Source organism: Danio aesculapii, chromosome 16 (assembly GCF_903798145.1).
Source record: "Danio aesculapii chromosome 16, fDanAes4.1, whole genome shotgun sequence".
In the NCBI taxonomy this organism is placed as follows: Eukaryota; Metazoa; Chordata; class Actinopteri; order Cypriniformes; family Danionidae; genus Danio; species Danio aesculapii.
The window spans coordinates 39,850,730-39,871,323 of NC_079450.1; the positions used below are offsets into that span (position 1 = coordinate 39,850,730).

Genomic DNA, 20,594 nt, shown 5'->3' on the forward strand with positions numbered 1-20,594 from the left:
CAAGTTTTCCTGCTGTAGAACCATTAAAAAACGGTGAAGAGCGAGAAACACTGCCAACAACTCTAGGCAGTTGATGTGCTAATAGAACCAGGGTCTGGTCCACGAACCCGCGGCTGCATGCTCGTTGCACACGGCCCCCCAGCCTGTGTTAGAGGCATCTGTCAATACAACAACATGCCTGGATAGTTGTTCAAAGGACACATCAGCCCATAGAAAAGCAAGATCCGTTCAAGGGCTGAAGGTGCGGTGACACAGCAGAGTGTGAGACCCGATCACAAAGCCAGCGCTTTGTATCGCGTAGCCGAGTCTGACCGTCTGCATAAGCCACTGCGACAGGCTGGGCAGCGATAACCCTGCTGGCAGAGCTCATGCTAATGGAATCATCAGCGATCGCTGACGTGAAAGCGAAGAGGTAGCTCGGGAGGGAGTGCAGCGGTGTAGAGCAGTGTATCTCAACCATGTTCCTGGAGGACCACCAGTTCTGCACATTTTCCAAGTCTCCTTAACCAAACACACCTGATTCAGATCACCAGCTCATCAGCAGAGACTGAAAAACCTGTAATGGGCGTGACAGACAAAGGAGGCATCCAAAACATGCAGTGCTGGTGGTCCTTCAGGAACATGGTTGAGAAACACTGGTGTAAAGCATGCTACCATTGGACTCTGGAGCAGTGGGGATGTGTTCTCCGGAGTGACCAATGGCATTTCTAAAAACAAATTCATTTTTATAGACCACACATCAATTTACATTTGACCACACACTGTAAAACCCAACAAGTTAAGGTAACTCATACCATTTGAGGAAACCGATTGCAACAAACCATTTAAGTTAAAAAACTAATCCTAATGAGTACTGTGAACTTAATCCATTTGAGTAAATGAAGCAATTTGAGCCCAGTAAAACCCAATAAATGAAGAGAACTCAAACCAACTGAGTACTGTAAAACCCAATAAGTTAAGGCAACTCAAACTGTTTGAGGAAACCGATTGCAACAAACCATTTGAGTTTAAAAATTAATATATATGAGTACTGTGAACTTACTCCATTTAAGTTGAAGTAATGAGGTATTTAATTAACTCATTACCTTCAACACGGACTTCAAAACTCTTTTCAAATAAGTAGAATTAACATTCAGTAAATTTTGAGTTAACTACACTCATTTCATTTGATAAAGTTGACTGTTGAGTTTTACAGTGCATCTCCGCTAAATGCATATGTTTTAGATCTTCAAATCAAAGCTGGTCAACCTTTAACTTGGTTACATTGACTAAAGCGTCAGACACACAGCATTTTATTTCATTAACTTTATTATTTACAGAAACATAAGCTTCAGTTTTTAAGGATCCAGATGTGCAAGCAAAATCAGTGGTGTAGTGTTCATTCAATTATGGAACATTCCAAAACAAATACTTTAATCATGATATTATCATATTCACGATCAAAATATTAAGTTTACCTAAACATATTCATTGATATCGGATCTTTCATTGTGAGGAGCAACTTACCAGGAGAAATTCTGTTTATTTTACCTCTAATCTTTATAACGCTCTGGTATAATACTGGTATATTTAGAGCATGTCAAAACACAGCAGTCTCTGTTAGACATTAATCCATTAGGTCTGGGCTGCAGGACACACACCCACTATCACTGCTGTCAAACTAAGCTAGAACGCATTACACAAGTGGATTGGCTAATATTGGTAAAGCTATTGAAAAATGAACACTGCAAGAGCCTAACAAATAAATCAACACCAACAGTGGATCGATAGGGGGAAAGAGTGCATGAAGGAACAGAAATTCAGCTCAAGGGGCTTTAAGCTCACATGTTTTGATTGTGCCTATTTGTTTGAAAAGGTGGTACAGATAATATGGAGGTTAATACCAGGAATTCCTCAGGTTATCCTCTCCTAAATAATCAGCTTGCACAGGCAAGGTCAATCTGCGGTCAGTTCAAACAACATTCCTCTGATAGCAAGTTCTTTTACAATAGCTAATTCATTTGTGACGATAAAAAATGGGGTTTTGAATTTGGAATACAGGACTGTAGATTATAGTACAACTAAAAATAATGTCTAATACATGTAAACTGATTCATGTCAATAAGGTTAGAGATTGTGTTACTGGTTTTACTGTATTTGATAGATCTGTCAAATACAGTGAAACCAGTAACACTTCAGATTAGCGACCCACTATTTACTAGTTGCATATTAGCATGACTATTATTAACGTATTGACTGTTCATTAGTAATTACAAATCACATATTCTGCAAAATCATATTCTATATTCCTAATTTTACCCAGTACCTAAAAGTGACTGCTTCCCTTATAACGGTTAAGCAGCAAATCCATTTGAAGGAAAAGTCATGGTTTGTTAATAGTGAAAATTGAACCTTAAAGTGTGACCATGATACCTGATCATGGTTTTGTGCGTGTGACTGGATTTGTTCTTTGATATATTGAATATGTTATTAGTTTAGTATTTGTGAAATCATCTTTTTGACCAACTAATGAAATAAATATTCTTTTTTTTCTAAATGGAGCTGATCTGACCAATTATTTAGTGCTGTACATGTTCATATTTCAGTAGTTCAAAATTTGTGTTTTGAAAACATTTTTTATTGATAATAAGTAATATTCAAAGTTTCTGAGATATTAAATGTTGTGTTTTCATAAACTGTAAGTCATAATAATCAAAATTCAAATAAATGAACACATGAAACATATCAGTTTGTGTGTAATGAATCTATATAATATATGAGTTTTACTGAAATTACTGAATTACTAAAATAATTCAACTGTCAATTATATTCTATTTATTGAGATGCACCGGTATATACTTGGAATATTATGCTTTTATGTTATTACTATACAGTCAGTGACATAAAATGGTCTTAAAGGGATAGTTCACCTAAAAATTAAACGTCACTCTCTATTTACTCAACCTCAAATTAATCCAAATCTGTTTTAGCTTCCGTCTTCTGTTAAAGAGCCCATATTATGGGTTTTTGAAAATTACCTTCCATGTAGTGTGTAACATCTCTAAGTGAAGTGAAATATCCAGCTAAGGCTTCAATCTGTAAGTGTACAGTGTTTAAAACTATTGATTCATCTATAAAACAGTTGACGCATAGTGCTTCAAATGAGTCATCTTGATAACGAGTCATTAGGTGTTTCGCGATGACGCGGCTACGAAACACAAGCCCCGCCCAATAGTTGCGCGTGCAAACCCGGGAGATTTGAAACCTGCGGCCCCGCCCACTAACACAGAAAAAAAGCCACATACGCACACACACACACACACACACACACACAGGGGGGACGCGATTTCTCACCACACTGGTCGAATGAAGTCACGCTGTGCTCAGATGGATATTATTGACAGTCTCTACCCAAAGATGAAACTGTGATAAGTCAGTGGTTAAGGTTTAGTTTTGCAAAAATACCTCAGCATTATAGCCCAGCCTTGTGCAGTGCTTCAGGAAACTACATGCTTACAAAGAAGACTTCATCGGCCGTTTGTTAAAGGAAGGATCAGAAAAGTCTACTGATGAACTATGTCAGAACATGGATCAGTGCATCTGCATCATAGATCAGTTTCTTCCTCCATTTCACAAGTGTAAGTACGTGCGATTAAAATTGCTGCCTTGTTTACTCTAGCTTGCAAATTATGTATTTAGTTGTGTTTTGTTACTTGTAACCGCGTGTACTGTATCAGGTTAACTCTTTATATTCTCATATATATTGCTCAATAAAATAGTTTGTCGTCTGTATTTTCAAGTCCATCGTCTGTATTTACATTCACCCACTGGCAGCCAAAATCCACGCCTTACACTATGAAGCATGTGCGCACTGTGACTACTTTTATATTGTTGATTAGCAGCTGGGCATTTCACTCTGTCTTGCGCTGAAGACTGTCAGTGTCGACAGCAGGCTGTGATAGGTCCAATCAGCGCAGATTAGCTTAGCGCTAAGGAGGGGTTTGGGAACAAATGAATCACTGAACGATTCATATGGGAGTCGCTGGGATAATTAGATAAAAATAAATGCAGATTATAAGACCATGAAAGTGTTTTTTGACCTTGCATGCATATTAGACTGTTGTTGGACACCCTTACAATCAAAATATGACCCTATTTCATGTATAATAGGGGCTCTTTAAATAAGACATAGAAATAGAAACCTGTAACCATGAACTTTTATAGTGTTAAAAACAAATACAATGGAAGTCAATGGTTACAGGTTTTCAGCATTTTTCAAAATATCTTCTTTTATAATCAACAGAAGAAAATAAGTCAGAAAGGTTTGTGACAAGTGAATAACATGTAAATTATTTTCAGTTTTTTTTTTTATCTGTTTAATACACTGCATTAAATTTTTTTTTTATTGTGTATGATGTGAAACTAGCCAGTGAGTATATGAGGTGACAAATTTTTTTTTCTAATTCTTATTTATTTAACATAGAGATGATATGGATGATATTACACGGTAAACCCTGTTGTTGTCATTACTAAAGATATTTAGTTAATATAACTTGACATTACTTAAAATACCAAGAGTCCTGGCTATAGGTCAGTTAGCATTTCTGTGTGGAGTTTGCATGTTCTCCCCGTGTTCGCGTGGGTTTCCTCCAGGTGCTCTGGTTTCCCCCACTAGTCCAAAGACATGCACTATAGGTAAATTGGGTAAGCTATATTGTCCGTAGCTTATGTGGTTATGTCCTAATCCTGCAGTTTGGGGGTTGAGCTAGTGACCCACCTCGAAAAAATTTGATGTTACAAAACACCAACATGGTGAGACTAAATATCAACTTAGATTTAAATGGCCCTGGGAGTAAGTAAAGATTATAAAAGCTGAAAACTTTAATTAGCCATTTAGTACTTAAAATGTTTAATTACAGATGACCTCAATTTTTAAGTTAATTCAATGAAGAGACCACATCTGGTCAACTCAATTAATTGAGTTGTCGATTTCCCATTACTCAAATGAACTGAGGCAATCACTTTCCTCAAATCATTTGAGTAGTCTCAACGTATTAGGGTTTACATTGTAATAAAGAAAATGTCTCTTAAAGGGATAGTTCACCAAAAAAAAGAAAATATTTTCATAATTTATTCCCTCTCATGTGGTTTTAAACCTTTATGGATTTCTTCATTCTATTAAACATGAAAGGAGATATTTTGAAGAATGCTGGTAGCAAAGACTCATCAACTTCTATAGTAAGGAAACTATGTGGAAGTTAATGGGTTCCAGCAACCAGCATTTTACAAAGTATCTTCTTTTGTGTTCAACAAATAGGTTTTAAACAAGTGAAGAGACTGTAAATAATAAAAAAATTTTGGGGGTAAACTATCCCCTTAATAAAAATATGTTTTGTATTAAAAAAAAATATTTAGCATAAGTGTAATGTGAAGCGGGACACTGACAATGGATGTGCGGATCCAAATCTAGGTTTTATTAACAGGAATGGTCAGGCAAGCAACAGTCACAATGAGGAGAAAACAGATGCATAGAGGATCCACAGTCCAGAGTCGTGGTCAACAAGCAGGCGAATGGTCAGTACAGGCAGGCAGCAAGCAACGTAAACAAACAAAACACGGCAAAGCAAGGCGAGAGAAAACGCATCGTAATGTTCACAAAGACAGTATAACAAGACTCAACAAAGTCTGTGTGTTTGTGTGCTGTTTAAACAGTCCAACTAATCAGTCTTTGAGTAGCTTCAGTTGTATGAGTGTAATCAAACGAGATCAGGAACCAGTGTGTGTGGTGCATGACTGGAACTTGTAGTTCTTGAAATGGCGGATTTGTAGTCCGTTAGCGATCTGTGTGTATACCACCATCTGCACAGGCTGGATCGCTGGTTACCATGACAATAAGTATCTAATATATAAACATAATATTATATAAACCTACTTCCATTTCTTAAAAAAGTAAATAGTTTAAGTAATTGCCTAGTTCATATTATATAATTTAATATTTCACTGAAAACCTCTCTCATTAAAGCAAAATAAATTTCATGTAATATTTTTATTAAATTGTTTTGCTGATTAAAAAGTAGTATTCAAGTTATGTTAAATATGTATTGTCAACCAGTACATAACTTTTGGAATTTGCAGTTGTATTATCAATCTGAAACAATTACTTCCTCAACTTTAGTAATAATAAGAGCAGCAAAAGTGAAATGATCGATTTGTCCTCAAAAAAACAGCAGCAGATGTGTGGAGGTACTTGAGCTGGACGTGGACGTGACCTTCTCTTGATGACTTCATTAAAAGCTGCTCATCATGGAGAGCTGCACTTGGCCAGCACAGTCTGTGAGCAGACAGAATCTGGACTCAACGCTCAGATTTCTCCTCACAGGGAGCAGGAAGGCATTTGACAGCCATGCCAAGATTTTGTCAAAGAAGCTCAGAACGAGCAGTGGGTTCTGGACAACGTCCACCAGAATGACAAGGACGGGGCCTGCACTAAAAATACTGCACAGTGTGAGTGAATGTGAGCGAAAATGAGTTGAACTGTGGGATGGGCTCTGAGTTAATGCTAACTGGCCAGGAAATCTTGACAGGGGAATTGCTCCTGTCAGGGTGGGATATTAATGGGGGCTTGGGGCTAAATTAATTCTATTATGGCAGTGGCGATTAAAGTGAAATTTTAAAATGAGTGTAAAGTGTTGATTGCATCAGATTCCTTTAACATGCTTTTTTGAGCACTGAGCATTAAAACCAATCACACATGTCTGTTTATCTTATGAATTCAATGGCCTATCCGAGGCATTTAAATAAATCATTGATGAACATAATCAAAATTCAGAAATTATGTATATAAGATATAAATGTTTAAGTAGGCACATTTCTATTTCCCTACACCAGTAATTGTGCAAATTGAGTTTTCGTGATGCAAAAAGATTTTACTCTCGCATGAGGTGGATTTTCAATTCTGTAAAGGAATGTTTTGCAAATTGGTAAGGGTTTTATCATTTAAAGATAACATGGCATATGTACAGTGCATCCAGAAAGTATTCAAAGCGCTGCACTTTTTCCACATTTTTTTTAAGGTTACAGCCTTATTCCAAAATGGATTAAATTAATTTATTTCCTCAAAATTCTACACACAATACCACATGATGACAATGTGAAAAAAAAAAGATTTCTTTTTAAATTTTGCAAATTTATTAAAAAATAAAAAACCTGAAAAATCACATGTACACAAGTATTCACAGCCTTTGCTCAATATTTTGTTGATGAACCTTTGGCAGCCATTACAGCCTCAAGTCTTTTTGAATATGATGCCACAAACTTGGCACACCTTTCTGTGGGAATTTTTGCCCATTCCTCTTTGCAGTACCTCTCAAGCTCTATCAGGTTAGATGGGAAGTGACGGTGTACAGCCATTTTTTGATCACTCCAGGATTCCTCAATAGGATTTAGGTCTAGGCTCTGGCTGGGCCTGACTAGTCTTCCAGTTCCTGCTGCTGAAAAACATCAACACAGCATAATGCTGCCACCACCATGCTTCACTGTAGGGATAGTATTAGCCTGGTGATGAGCGGTGCCTGGTTTTCTCCAAATGTAACGCCTGGCATTCACTCCAAAGAGTTCATTTTTAGTCTCTTCAGACCAGAGAATTTTGTTTCTTATGGTCTGAGAGACCTTCAGATGCCTTTTGGCAAATTCCAAGCGGGGAGTGGCTTCTGTCTGGCCACTCTACCATACAGGGCTGATTAGTGAATTGCTGCACAGATGGTTGTCCTTCTGTAAGGTTCTCCTCTCTTTACAGAAGAATGCTGGAGCTCAGACAGAGTGACCATCGGGTTAATGATCATCTCCCTGACTAAGACCCTTGTCCCCGATTACTCAGCTTAGATCCGTAGTGTATGTGTGTGAATAAGTGTGTATGTGTTTCCCAGTGATGGGTTGCAGCTGGAAGGGCATCCGCTGCATAACACAAATGCTGGATAAGTTGGCAGTTCATTCCGCTGTGGCAACCCCAGATTAATAAGCCGAAAAGAAAATGAATGAATGAATGAATGCATACAAAAATGTGGAAAAAGAGAAGCACTATGAATACTTTCAGGATGCACTGTAAGTTACATGATCATTCTTTAAACATATGACTATGCATTTATTTGTAGAAACAGGCTGCTGGTGCTTTTTATCGGCCCTATTTTAATGCATTATTGTCTCTTAGTAGTTTTCTATTTTCGATTTCCAATTCTATTCTGTTTCTATTCCTATTCCTGTTCTATTCCTAGTTCCATATTGTCCCTATGCCCCAATCCTGTGTAAAGCTGTTGTAGGTGATGTAAATAAATGTACCTAAAAGAATAAAGTTATAAACAACAGTGTAATAGCTTTCTGTGCAGCGTTGTAAATTTTGAAGTTCAATCAAATCAAAAAGTCATATAAAGCAATTTGCATACTATCCAGGCTAAATAGTATTTGAAAATAGAATTAGTATGTCATAAAGTGTAACACTTAAAAAGAGTGATGCCAAAGGTTCCCGGATGGTGCACTATTTCCATTAGAAATCCAAAGTGTAGAACCATCTGTTCTCTAACTGCTAATATTGACCACAATACATTGCACACTGGGCTTGAATTTGATTATAACTATACAAATTCGGGAGGAAAGTGTAAACAAACTACAAACAGGGCAGATGTGGGATACCATCAGTCAGGTAAAGAGGCTTCGGTAAAGTTTGAATGACTATTAATTAATATCTAGCCAACTGCAAAATATATTTCATCTGTAACAACAATGTGAACTTCTATAAAGACGTGTTTGGACATTAACTTCTGGATGCATAATTATCCGATGACCTGAGGAGATTTCTCTGCATGAAAGACTCACGAATTGCAGATTAACCTGCAGCTGAATCTTCAATAAGGTAGGTAATTAAACATGACTGAAATGTGAATGATGTGTTGAGATGATTGACAGGGGACAGTCACATAACTAAGCAACATAATGGTCCTTTAATGAGGAAGTGGTACGTCTCAAAGTTTGCATACTTTTCTGTTAAACACTCAAAAGTATGCGCTATCCCTTAACAAAAAAGTACATACTTTTAGAACGTAGTATAAGTATACAAATTGGGTTGCAGCAAAGGATTGTAGTTCTTTCTCCATTTTATATGTTCTTTTGGTCTTAATTGAATACAGTTTTAACTGTTTTTATTGTTCTCAATCTGATGATGCCAAATTCTGGCCAACGTGACCAACAACCTTGCTGTTTCGCCAAACACAACATTATTTTTAACAGTCTAAACTAATCCTTATAATCACAGGTTAAGTATTAATACAAGCAGTTGGCATAGAAAACACAGATGCATTTAACAAGCCAATTATAAGCATGAATATTACAAAGGTAAACAAAATGCTCCAGGAAATCAATGTTGCCCTGTAATGGAAATGTCAATCTCTAATCCAAGCCAGGCCATACAGTATATTCCTGAAGCTCTGATTTCTTTATTTTTTCTTCAATTTACTTTACACTCACTGGGGGAAGTAAATGGGATCAAGTTTTGTGACTGGCAATCAGTGCATGTAATAACAATACATTTTTAATAGTGCTAAACAAAGATTAATCACAAGATTAACTGATTCCAAGTTGCATAAAGGTTTGTTTTATATAATATAAGTTTGTGTGCTGTGTGTATTTATTATGTATATATAAATAAACACATGCGAGAATACATAGAAAACGGTTATTTATATTTAGATGTACTAAAATTATATATGTATATGATACAAATTATATAGAAATTTAAATATGCAAAATTGGTTTTGTATACATTTGTTTTTATGTATGTATTTGTGTGTATTACAAATGTATAACACAAACTTGTATTTTGAATGCAATTAATCATGATTAATCTTTGCCCAGCACTTAATAATAATAAAAGAAATACTTACAGTAGGATTTCCATATTGGTGGCTGATAATCTTCAGGATCTACAAAAAACGACAAGATAATAAAACAATGTCAGAATCCAGTGTTCTGTGCTTTGAACACGTGTTTATATCCTAATCTCTTGTTAGTGTGTTCTCAGGTTTAACAAGATCTTTAATACTTACTGTCAAGTTAGAGTCTGTGATCCAAGGTTATTACTTTGTTTCATTAATGTTAAGTTATTCTGTAAGCTGGGATGCGTAATGACAACATAATCCTTACTCTACATTCCCCTCAAGGGTGTACATGTTTTAACATTTTTTTCATTTAGCTTCCCTGCTCAAAAATGATAAAATGTACAAATATGTGTTTAACACTCACAGTTACAACACACACAAATGCATTTCATCAAAAAGCAACACATACTTTGCTGCTAATCAATAGATGTTGTTTTAGGAAAATGAAGATAAAAATAAAATGTTCTTATTATGCTTTCTGTCACGATCACCAGCAATCTAATGCTTACAGATCACTGAAGAACTACAGATCTGTCATTGAACCGGACTAAAAATAACATCACGTACCTCACGCACACCAGTTCCTGATTCCCTCTGATTTCACACACACACACAGCTAATAACTAGTCATGGACTGATTACTCGGACTTTATATTCACCTCTCACACACACACATTGCTGAGTCTTGTTTTTTCATGAATATTTCTAATCAGGACCATGTAACCAATTCTCTAAACATTACTAAGGATACAACTCTATTGGACTGCATACTCATTGTCTTTTTCTACCACGGACTCAATGAACCATTTAAATCCACTCTAATTGGTTAGACATCAAGACCCGTTGGCAATGAGGCTTTGATGACGCTGTCTTCAAAGCTACCAGAGCCTTCAACGCTGCCACCAGTGCTGCCACCTGATCCACCAGGGGTTTTCTGAACAACTGATAGCTCCTGACCCAGAACCACCTGATCCACCAGGGTTGAATCACTGGTGCCTCCTGACTCTAAGCCACCTGATCCACCAGGGTTGTACAAACCGCTAGTGCCTCTTGAACCCAAGACTCCTTACCCACTGGGGTTGTCTGAACAGCCAGTGCCTTCTGACCCACTGAAATTGTCTGACCCACCAGTATTTGCTGAACCTAAGCCTCCTGATCCACTGAGGTTGCCTGAACCACCAGTGCTTCCTGAACCAGAACCTCCTGACCCATTTGGGTTGTCTGACTCACCAGTTCCTGCTGAACCAGAGCTCCCAGATCTGCCAAAGCTCCACACCCTCCGCAGCTGCATGGACCTGGCCCTCTGTCCCTCCCCGTTTCACCTCTGCTCCACCTTCCTCCTGAACTGTAAATGGAGCATCTGGAATCTGCTCCTAGAGGGGGGGCCTCTATCACGGTCACCAGCAATCTAATGCATGCTGATCACAGGAGAACTACAGATCTGTCACTGAACTGAACTACAAATAACGCCATGCACCTCATGCACACCAGTTCCTGATTACCTCGGATTACACACACACAGCTGGTAACTCATCATGGATTGATTACTTGAACTTTATATTTACTTCTCACACACACACACAGGTTGCTGAGTCTTGTTTTTCCATGAACATTTCTAAGTGCTTTCCTGTTTTGACCTGTTGTTATTTTACAGTGTTTGATTCTTTGCCGCCTAGCCTGACCATTTGCCTGTTACCTTTATGCTACCGTTTGCTCCTGACTTTGACCATTTCCTGTACAACTTTGCTTTAAATAAACTGTTCATGCATCCTCAAGTCTGTTGTCCACCGTCACTTACTTTGAAGATTTTTTTTTCTGCAGCCCTACTTTGCTCTGATTGGTCATGGCTTAAGATTTCGTGATTGGTCTTCTGCTTACAGCAGGTTTCAGAAAAGCCTCCATCCCAATTCTCCCCCTTAGTCTCTCCCCTTACACCATGTCTAAACTACACATGATGCGACAATGCAACATGTGATAAAAGCTTCCTCCTGGACTGTAAATGGAGCGTCTTTTGTTCCATGTCAAAAGGAGTTTTTGTTATAACTCTCTGTGATGGCATAGTGCAAAACTTCAATTTTAAAAATGATTTTCATTGTCTGCAGTGTCGCAACTGAACAACAGCATATACAGCAATGAAAATGATCATCTCAGCTGCTTTGTTCTGTGCTTTATTCAGTGCTAAATGCTACCAATATGAGTTCGAACACCATTTTATGTGACATGTATTGCCATACTACTGAAAGCAGCAGCAGATCTTGAAAATAAAATAACTACAGTAGCAAACGGTTTGAAAATGAAAGCTATAAATGTGATTAAGTGCAAATCAACAACATCAGTCAGTCAGTCTATGTATGTTTAATAACGTTAAATAGGTTTAATATGTATTACCATTTTGTTGGAAGTGCAGTGGTTGGTATTTAAAAGTCCCGTGAAATTAAAATAAACAAATAAAAGTTAAAAAGAGTTATAAAATTATAAATAATTTTTAGATGTTAGTTTCAGTCTGTTTTTAGCATATCTATAGTGTAGTGTGCTCCAAAACAGTGACAAAATTTGCATTTAGAAGATATAAACCTGATATGAACATCCAAATCTTGCAGACTGTCACTTCCGCCTAACTGGATCAACGATTTTTTCTACATCACCTCATACTTTCTCATCAAATCTTCTGACCAATCAAATGCTCTCTAGTATCTGACATGCCCCACACCTACTATATGTCACACTCTCTCTTTATTTTTCAGTTTAGATTACATCAAACATCTAATAAAAATGCTAATTTCAGAGCCTTGCACTATACCTTTAAATGTGTCTGTTGTGTCGCATCTTGTTTGGTGCGAACCATTTATCCACTTATTGATGGAAACGTGTCATGTCACCTAGTTAGGACACAGTGTTACTATATATATAAATATTCCTTACATTTATATAGCGCTTTTCTACACACTCAAATCACTTTACACAATGGGGGGAATCAGTGTGCAGCATCCACCTGGATGACGCGACGGCAGCCATTTTGCGCCAGACCACACACCAGCTGATTGGTGGCGAGGAGACAGAGTGATGAAGCCAACTATAATATGGGGATGGTTAGGAGGCCATGATGGACAGGGGCCAGTGGGCAAATTTGGCCAGGATGCCGGGATTAAACCCCTACTCTTTTTCGAAGGACATCCAGGGATTTTTAACGACCACAGAAAGTCAGGACCTCGGTTTAATGTCTCATCCGAAAGACGGCACTCACCGAGCAGTATAGATTCACCATCAATATTCTGGAGCATTAGGACCCACACAGACGACAGGTTGAGCGCCCCCTGCTGGCCTCACTATATTGCAAATATAATTCTTAATAAAGTTTGTAATTTTAATCAAATCAGTTTTATATTATATTATATTATATTATATTATATTATATTATATTATATTATATTATATTATATTATATTATATTATATTATATGCAGTTAAAGGAATCACTAGATTCACTACTAGGATATTATGGAGGCCTATTGCTTGGACACTGCTGGCTGCTACACAATATGTTTAAATTCAACATTTGCTAAAAATGCAGTTCAGACACATCTAAATTTCACAAATTAATACTCTATAAATCTTCAGTAATAGGAATGTAAACTGATTTTGGTTTGAAACACAAGCCCAGATGATTTAATAGAAATGAGGGTGGAGTTGGAGTTACACTATAGAAAAACACACAAAAAAATGAGATAAAACATAATATATAATCTTCCGGGGCTATGGACATGCTCCTCCTTATGTGATATCCAGTGCTTTTGGATATTAATGCTCTTTCAGTTCAAGCTTTGGGTGAATGTCTAACTTTAAATAGAATTATGGTAAATTCTCTCTGAACTAGGATGAGATAAATGAATGAAAGAGCGGCACCTCAAGTAAGCAAGTAATTTCTCTGAGGAACATCAGAGCCTGGTTCAGTACGGCTGCTGAGCACAGACACTCTAGATACAGGGCTTCATTTGCATACATTTTGCATACTAATGAACAGCAGCTCTGAGCTCCCAGAGAAGACATCTGAAACAGAACAGGCTTAACTTTATTTTAATTCAAATTACTTTAATTACTTTTTCATTTAAACCGACAGTTCACCCCAAAAAATTCATCCTTGACTTTTCTATGGTTACAGTTTTCTAACATTCTTAAAAATATCTTCTTTTGTGCTCAACAGAATGAAAAAAAAAAAAAAAACTCAAACTTTTGTAGCAAGTCAAGGTTGAGTAAATGACTCATTTTTGGGGTGAACTCTTCATCACACTTTATTTTGATGGTCTGTTTGCTGAATTTAAGTTACATTGCATCTACATGCCAACTAATTCTCATTAGGTTATAAGTAGTCTGTAAGGTTGGGGTTAGGGTTAGGTTTAGCGTAAGTTGTACTTGCTAAGTTTCTTATAGTTAGTTAAATGTCTGTTGAAGGAGCAATATCATTAGATATTAAGCAGACAGTCTACTAATACTCAAGTGGACCATCAAAATAAAGTGTTACCGAACTTTTTAACATGTTCATTTAGCATAGTAAATATATATATATATTTTATAACATATTTAACCCTTTACATGGTGCTCATTGAAATGAATATTTGAAAGTGTTACTGGGGGTTATTACAAGACTCTTAGGTTTTATGATTTAAAGGGCACCTATATTACCCCATTTTTAAGATTTAAGATAAGTCTTTTGTGTCTCCAGAATGTGTCTGTAAAATTACAGCTCAAAACACCCATCAGATTTTTTATTATACAAAACAAGTATAATGGAACAATTTTCAACAAAAAAAGAAATATGGACAAAAAAGTTATACTGTGACACTGCCCAGCAATGTTTAGCGTGTTGGTTTCACTTTCTCTTCAGCCATAGACATTGTATGGCTTTTACAATGGATGCAGAAAGCGCTGTGCTATGAAACCCATTAATTCATTGCGCCATGTCTCAAGGCCAGTTTGAGAGCAGTACAGTGTATATCACACAACAAAAATTATTTATTGTGACAGTGAGTGGACACACACAGTGCGCTCGTTTAACTTTGCACAGCAAATGTGACAGGATACATGTTAATATCCACCGCTGTATGGATATCCGTAATGCTAATGTACAAAATAAACCTGATTTAACGTCCACAAACCGAGATCTAAGCATCTTCTTATATAACGGTACTGACGTGCGGCGGTGGTGATGAATTACAAATTCATAGCGTCTTTGACTTACTTTATTACAAACATGCACTGTTTTAAAAATGCTGAACAGCTAAACAGATCTTTTAATCCCAGTTGCTTTGTGGGTCTCAAAATGGGAGGGATTTATATCCTATTTTAACGTCAGGAAATTAACAAAAAGAGACTTATTGTCTTTATACACTCCAATATGACTTTAGACACACCATACCTACACACAGTGCTGTGAAAACACCTTCCAAAAGATGATGTTCATCATAGGTGCCCTTTAAAATACATTATATTGTGGGTCATTCTACCAGAAATGTACATTTTCATGTTTAAAACAATGTGACAGGGCCTGACGTTTAAACTTGTCTTCCTCAAAAAATCATACAAAAACAATCATAAAATCACACAATTCAATGATAGAACGCATCCTTGATCACTGTCAGCTTCTCCATCAAATGATGTCACTTCCTTTGAGTCATATCTTTACAGGTGTATTGAACGCATTTTATGTTAGATTTAATGTTAATGTAACAAGACTGACCAAAACATGGGGGCAATTGTGCATTTATGTGTTTATATAGATATTTGTAGTATTTATTTGATGAAATTATTTATAGTTTCATGTTTTTAATCAATTGATGTAAATGATAAATTAAACTTGCTATTTCTGAAGTTTTTTCTAAATAACAGTTTTTAGCATAAAACTATTAAAGCTGTAGGTTCAATTGGGCTGAAGACAAGGACAATGAAAGAGTTCATACATTTGTAAAGTGTTTTTAATAAAGAACAAAAATCTGAGAACCAAATGAATGGCTTATTCCTTTACAGAACAACTCACAGAAAACAACCATCAGTCCATTTTGGAAATTTTTGGGATGAAATACTTTTTATTCACTGTATTTATGTTTTTATTTCAGGGACAGTGAATGTACGTTTCTGGCAGAATGTGCCTTGTAATCAGTGTCAATGAAGTTAGATTTACTATAAATCAAAACTGTCAAAATATTGCAAATGTACAGTAAAGTCAGAATTATTAGCCCCCTTTTGAATTTTTTTTTCTTTTTAAAATATTTCCCAAATGATGTTTAACAGAGTAAGGAAATTTTCACAGTATGTCTGATAATATTTTTTCTTCTGGAGAAAGTCTTATTTGTTTTATTTTGGCTAGAATAAAAGCAGTTTTTAGTTTTTTAAAATTCATTTTAAGGTCAAAATTATTAGCCCCTTAAAGCTATATATTTTTTTCGATAGTCTACAGAACAAACCATCGTTATACAATAAATTGCCTAATTACCCTAACCTGCCTAGTTAACCTAATTAACCTAGTTAGGACACTTTAAGCTGTATAGATGTGTCTTGAAAAAATCTAGTAAAATATTATTTACTGTAATCATGACAAAGATAAAATAAATCAGAAATTCATATTAGAAATGAGCTATTAAAACTATTATGTTTAGAAATGTGATGAAAAAATCTCTCCGTTAAACAGAAATTGGGGAAAAAAATAAACAGGGGGGCAAACAATTCAAGGGCTAATAATTCTGACTTCAACTGTACATATTGCAACATACCTACAGTATATGCATTATACAATTTCCCCCGTCCAGAGCAAATGCGTGACTGCCATCTGTGTATGACAGTCTTACTATCCAATTGAGTGAGCACACTTTTGATCTGCCCAATCAGAATTGCGCAATCAATCTATGCGGAATGCCCACAGTACAAAACAAACAAACAGGAAAGCGCAATCAAGTAGGATGATGGCGTCTGCCGCTTCAGAAGCACTAATAGACGAATTCATATCAAAGAAAAACAGCATGTCAGTACAATGGGAATATTTTGGTTTCAAAGTCACAGACACCGAACAAAAACAGGTCATTTGTGATAGCTGTTGCAGAATTGTTGTCACAGCACGAGAAAATACAACTACCAGCACCGAATAAAGCACCACAGACGGCTATATGATGAGTGTCTTGCTAAAAAGAAAACTAAAAGTATTGCTAGTGACGCTCAATCTAGTAGCTAGCAACAGCAAAGTACTATTTCAGAGTTGCTTGCAGATGCTACACCATCTGAAAAAAACATCACAAAGGCATCAAGAGATAACTAACGTTATAAATCACTACTGTTTGCTCTAGAGAAAAATGAGTGTTTAATTTCTGAATATTTATAAATAAATTTGAATAGAAGTTGGAGTTAGTGTCTTTTCAGTTGCTTCTTTTAACTAACACTCACTGCATTTAGTAAGAAGCTACGGTGCAGAATATTAAGCTGAAGCTTGACAACAAAATTAAATCGCAAATCAAATAGAAATCGCAAAATCTGTAAAAAACATGACTGAATGTCCCTTTAAATCAAGGCTATAATACTGAGATTCTCTGTGAAAGAGTTTCATCTGCTACACAAACTCAAACACGCTTGACGCTCACAGTGTTGTCAGCATTAATATATGAGGACCGTCAACTAGAACATCATCTAAAATGACATCTCCAGCTGTTTTGGGAGTCACTTCAGCAGATTTTCATTATTTATATTAAGGAAAGAAACTGCCATTAAATGCACATCGAAACTAAAAGATGTTCGCTACAACTAGCCAGAATAAAGGTTTCATTAAACCCAAATGAAACGGACACAAATATATTACTATTGTAGTCAAAAATAAACTCTAACATACATAAATGATAAAACCCAGAAACCAGATAGAAAACACAGAATCTTGAAAAAAATTTATTTCATCCGGCCCTAACTAAAGTTAAATATGTAATAGGAATACTGTAACACACATCAGTATCACATAAATTTGTAAATAACGTTTAATAAATTAACCAACTGGTGACGTGGTGGTGCAGTGGGTGGTGCTGTCGCCTCACAGCAAGAAGGTCACTGGTTTGAGTCCCTCGGCTGGGTCAGTTGGCATTTTAGTGTGGAGTTTGCATGTTCTCCCCTTGTTTGCGTGGATTTCCTCCGGGTGCTCTGGTTTCCCCCACAAGTCTAAAGACATGCGCTGTAGGTGAATTGGGTAAGCTAAATTGTCCATAGTGTATGTGTGTGAATGAGAATGTGTGGCTGTTTCCCAGTTATAGGTTGTGGCTGGAAGAAAACCACTGCGTAAAAAAACATATGTTGGATAAGTTGGCGGTTCATTGCACTGTGGTGACCCCAGATTAATAAAGGGACTAAGCTGAAAAGAAAATTAATGAATGAATGAAATTAACGAATTAATATAAAAAATAAAATTAAAATAACATGTGTTGGCCATATCTCCCAGCTCTACTTTAACGTCTATGTTCCTTTTGTTGTGCTTTAAGATGTAAACTAATTCCAGAATATTTTGTAAAGATGTTTGTGCAAATCCCTTAACTGCTGTCTTTGGTATTGTATGTGAAAATTACAATTTGGTATATCCCTAATTTCAAAGATTATTATTATGCCACACAATTAAGACCATTGGTGTGTTGGTGCGATTTTGAAGTAGAGACAAGATGGAAGGAAATAGAGAGCTAAATCTAGGAAATGCCAATTCAAGCATTAATACGTAAAAAAAATACTAATTTCAAAATGAACATTCAGTATCTTAACACACTAACACAGTTTACTTTGAAAACTTGGTTTACAGTGGTAAAGGAACTTTATTTAGAAAAAGAGGACTGCATTGTTTTATCGCTCACCGGGTTACATAGGCTGAAGCTGGGAAGCGTCCCCACTGTGTTTACCAGCTGCCATGAACTGAAGCCTAGGATGACATTCGGGCAAATTACTCTGAAAGAGATTGTAATGTTGTTTGATGCCTAATATGCTTTTAATTGTTTAATCTAAACTGAACGGAATGATATTAAAGTGATGTTTACACCATATCTGAATTTTGAAATCGTGGCAACAGGGACTGTAGTACACAGCATGTTGCTGCAATGTTTACAGTGCTGATCCTATACTTCTAGGTTTCTTCCCTTCGCAGCCTCGCTTTCATGTTTTCAAATGGCGCCGCATGAAATAAGTGTATTAAGCAGGTGTGAGTTGTAGGTGGTTGGAGCTAAAATCTGCAGAGCTGTGGCCCTCCAGGAATTGAGTTTGAGAACACTGCTGTGCAGGTTCAACAAAAATACCAAGTATACTACATATCACGGGTTCTCAATCTCGGTCCTGGAGGTCTGGTGCAGATTGTAGCTCCAAAGAGTGTTGCCAACTTAGCGGCTTTGTTGCTATATTTTGCGACTTTTCAGACCCCCCTAGTAAATAAAAAAAAAAACGACAAGCAACAAATCTTTTTTTGGGTTTTACTGGAGATTTCTATAGACTCTCATATGTCCGTACTGTACCGCTCCTACTCTTCTCCAGGAGCTTCAGATGATGCCGTCAGCCCCTCCCCCGCCTCAAAGCACTCGGATCTACGGCCGGCCGGAAGTGCGATATGCAGATTAATGTAGCAGCATTTTTTAATGACACTGTATAACAATAATTAATCATTTTTACAGTACTGTGACAGTTGGGTTTAGGGTTGGGGTAGGGGTAGGCTTTGAAAAATCCAATTTATTGGGTAATTTAATAGATAACATAAATAATACTCGGTAAAACTACTGTTTTTACCTTACTGTGACGGTTGGGTTTACGGTTGGCGGTAGACGTTAATAAATTACAATAAATCAGAAATTTAATAAATAATACAAATTAATCTCGTTAACCTCCGACCGCAAATGTATCCGATCTAGCAACAACTCCCACCTGCAGCACATGCGGCCTTTCCACTGCACACAACATTTGGACACTACTGTCAGAATGAGACTGCCCCTTGTGGGGCCCCAGTTTTGTCTTACACCATAGTAGAGAAGCTGTTCTTACAGTGTCCGAAATAAAGGAGTGCAAAGAGCCTTTATTCTCTGTGCATTCGCAATGGTTGTATTATATTTTTTATTACTCATTTATAAATAAAATACATTTTTTATAACATAGACTTTTTCTGATTAAAAAATTTATGAAAAAAAAAAGTATTTCTCATCTCGCGTGCACGGACCTGCTTGGACAACATTGGAATACATCACATGCGGTCGGCCAGTCGCATACGGTCTAGTAGTGGTTTAAATATTTCAACATATCCACAATTCAAATCGTATCTGAATTTTCCGCATATGGAGATGATTGGAACTCCATGCAGCTCCTGGACTACTCTCCATTGGAAATGAATGACTTCCTGTCTGTGCTTGTCATTTGTTGTGTGCAGTGGAAAGGCAGCTTGAGAGCAGATCACCCCTCTGTGTACTGATGGCAAATGATTTATCTAAAATGATATAGATTTGGGCCCAATCCCAATTCTACCCCTTAGTCCTTCCCCTTACCCCTTGTTTTGCGCGCTCCCGCCAAGGTGTTCCAATTCTCTTTAGCTTGAAGGCGTAGGGCTAAGGGCAAGGGGTAGATACCACTTCAAACGAAGATTTTTCAGGACCACACTCGAAACCAAGGTGTAAGAAAATTTCCCAAAATACACCAGCCACAGCTGCACCC

At 36.8% G+C, this 20,594-nt stretch overlaps 1 protein-coding gene across 1 annotated transcript in view; it reads right to left on the minus strand.

Annotated features, from left to right (window-relative positions):
• chn2 (chimerin 2) overlaps positions 1–20,594 on the minus strand; it is a 120,380-nt gene that overhangs the window by 66,294 nt on the left and 33,492 nt on the right. Inside the window, exon 2 of the mRNA XM_056474773.1 lies at positions 9,912–9,950. Coding sequence (XP_056330748.1) covers positions 9,912–9,950 — 39 coding nt within the window. The remainder of the gene's footprint in view (positions 1–9,911; positions 9,951–20,594) is intronic.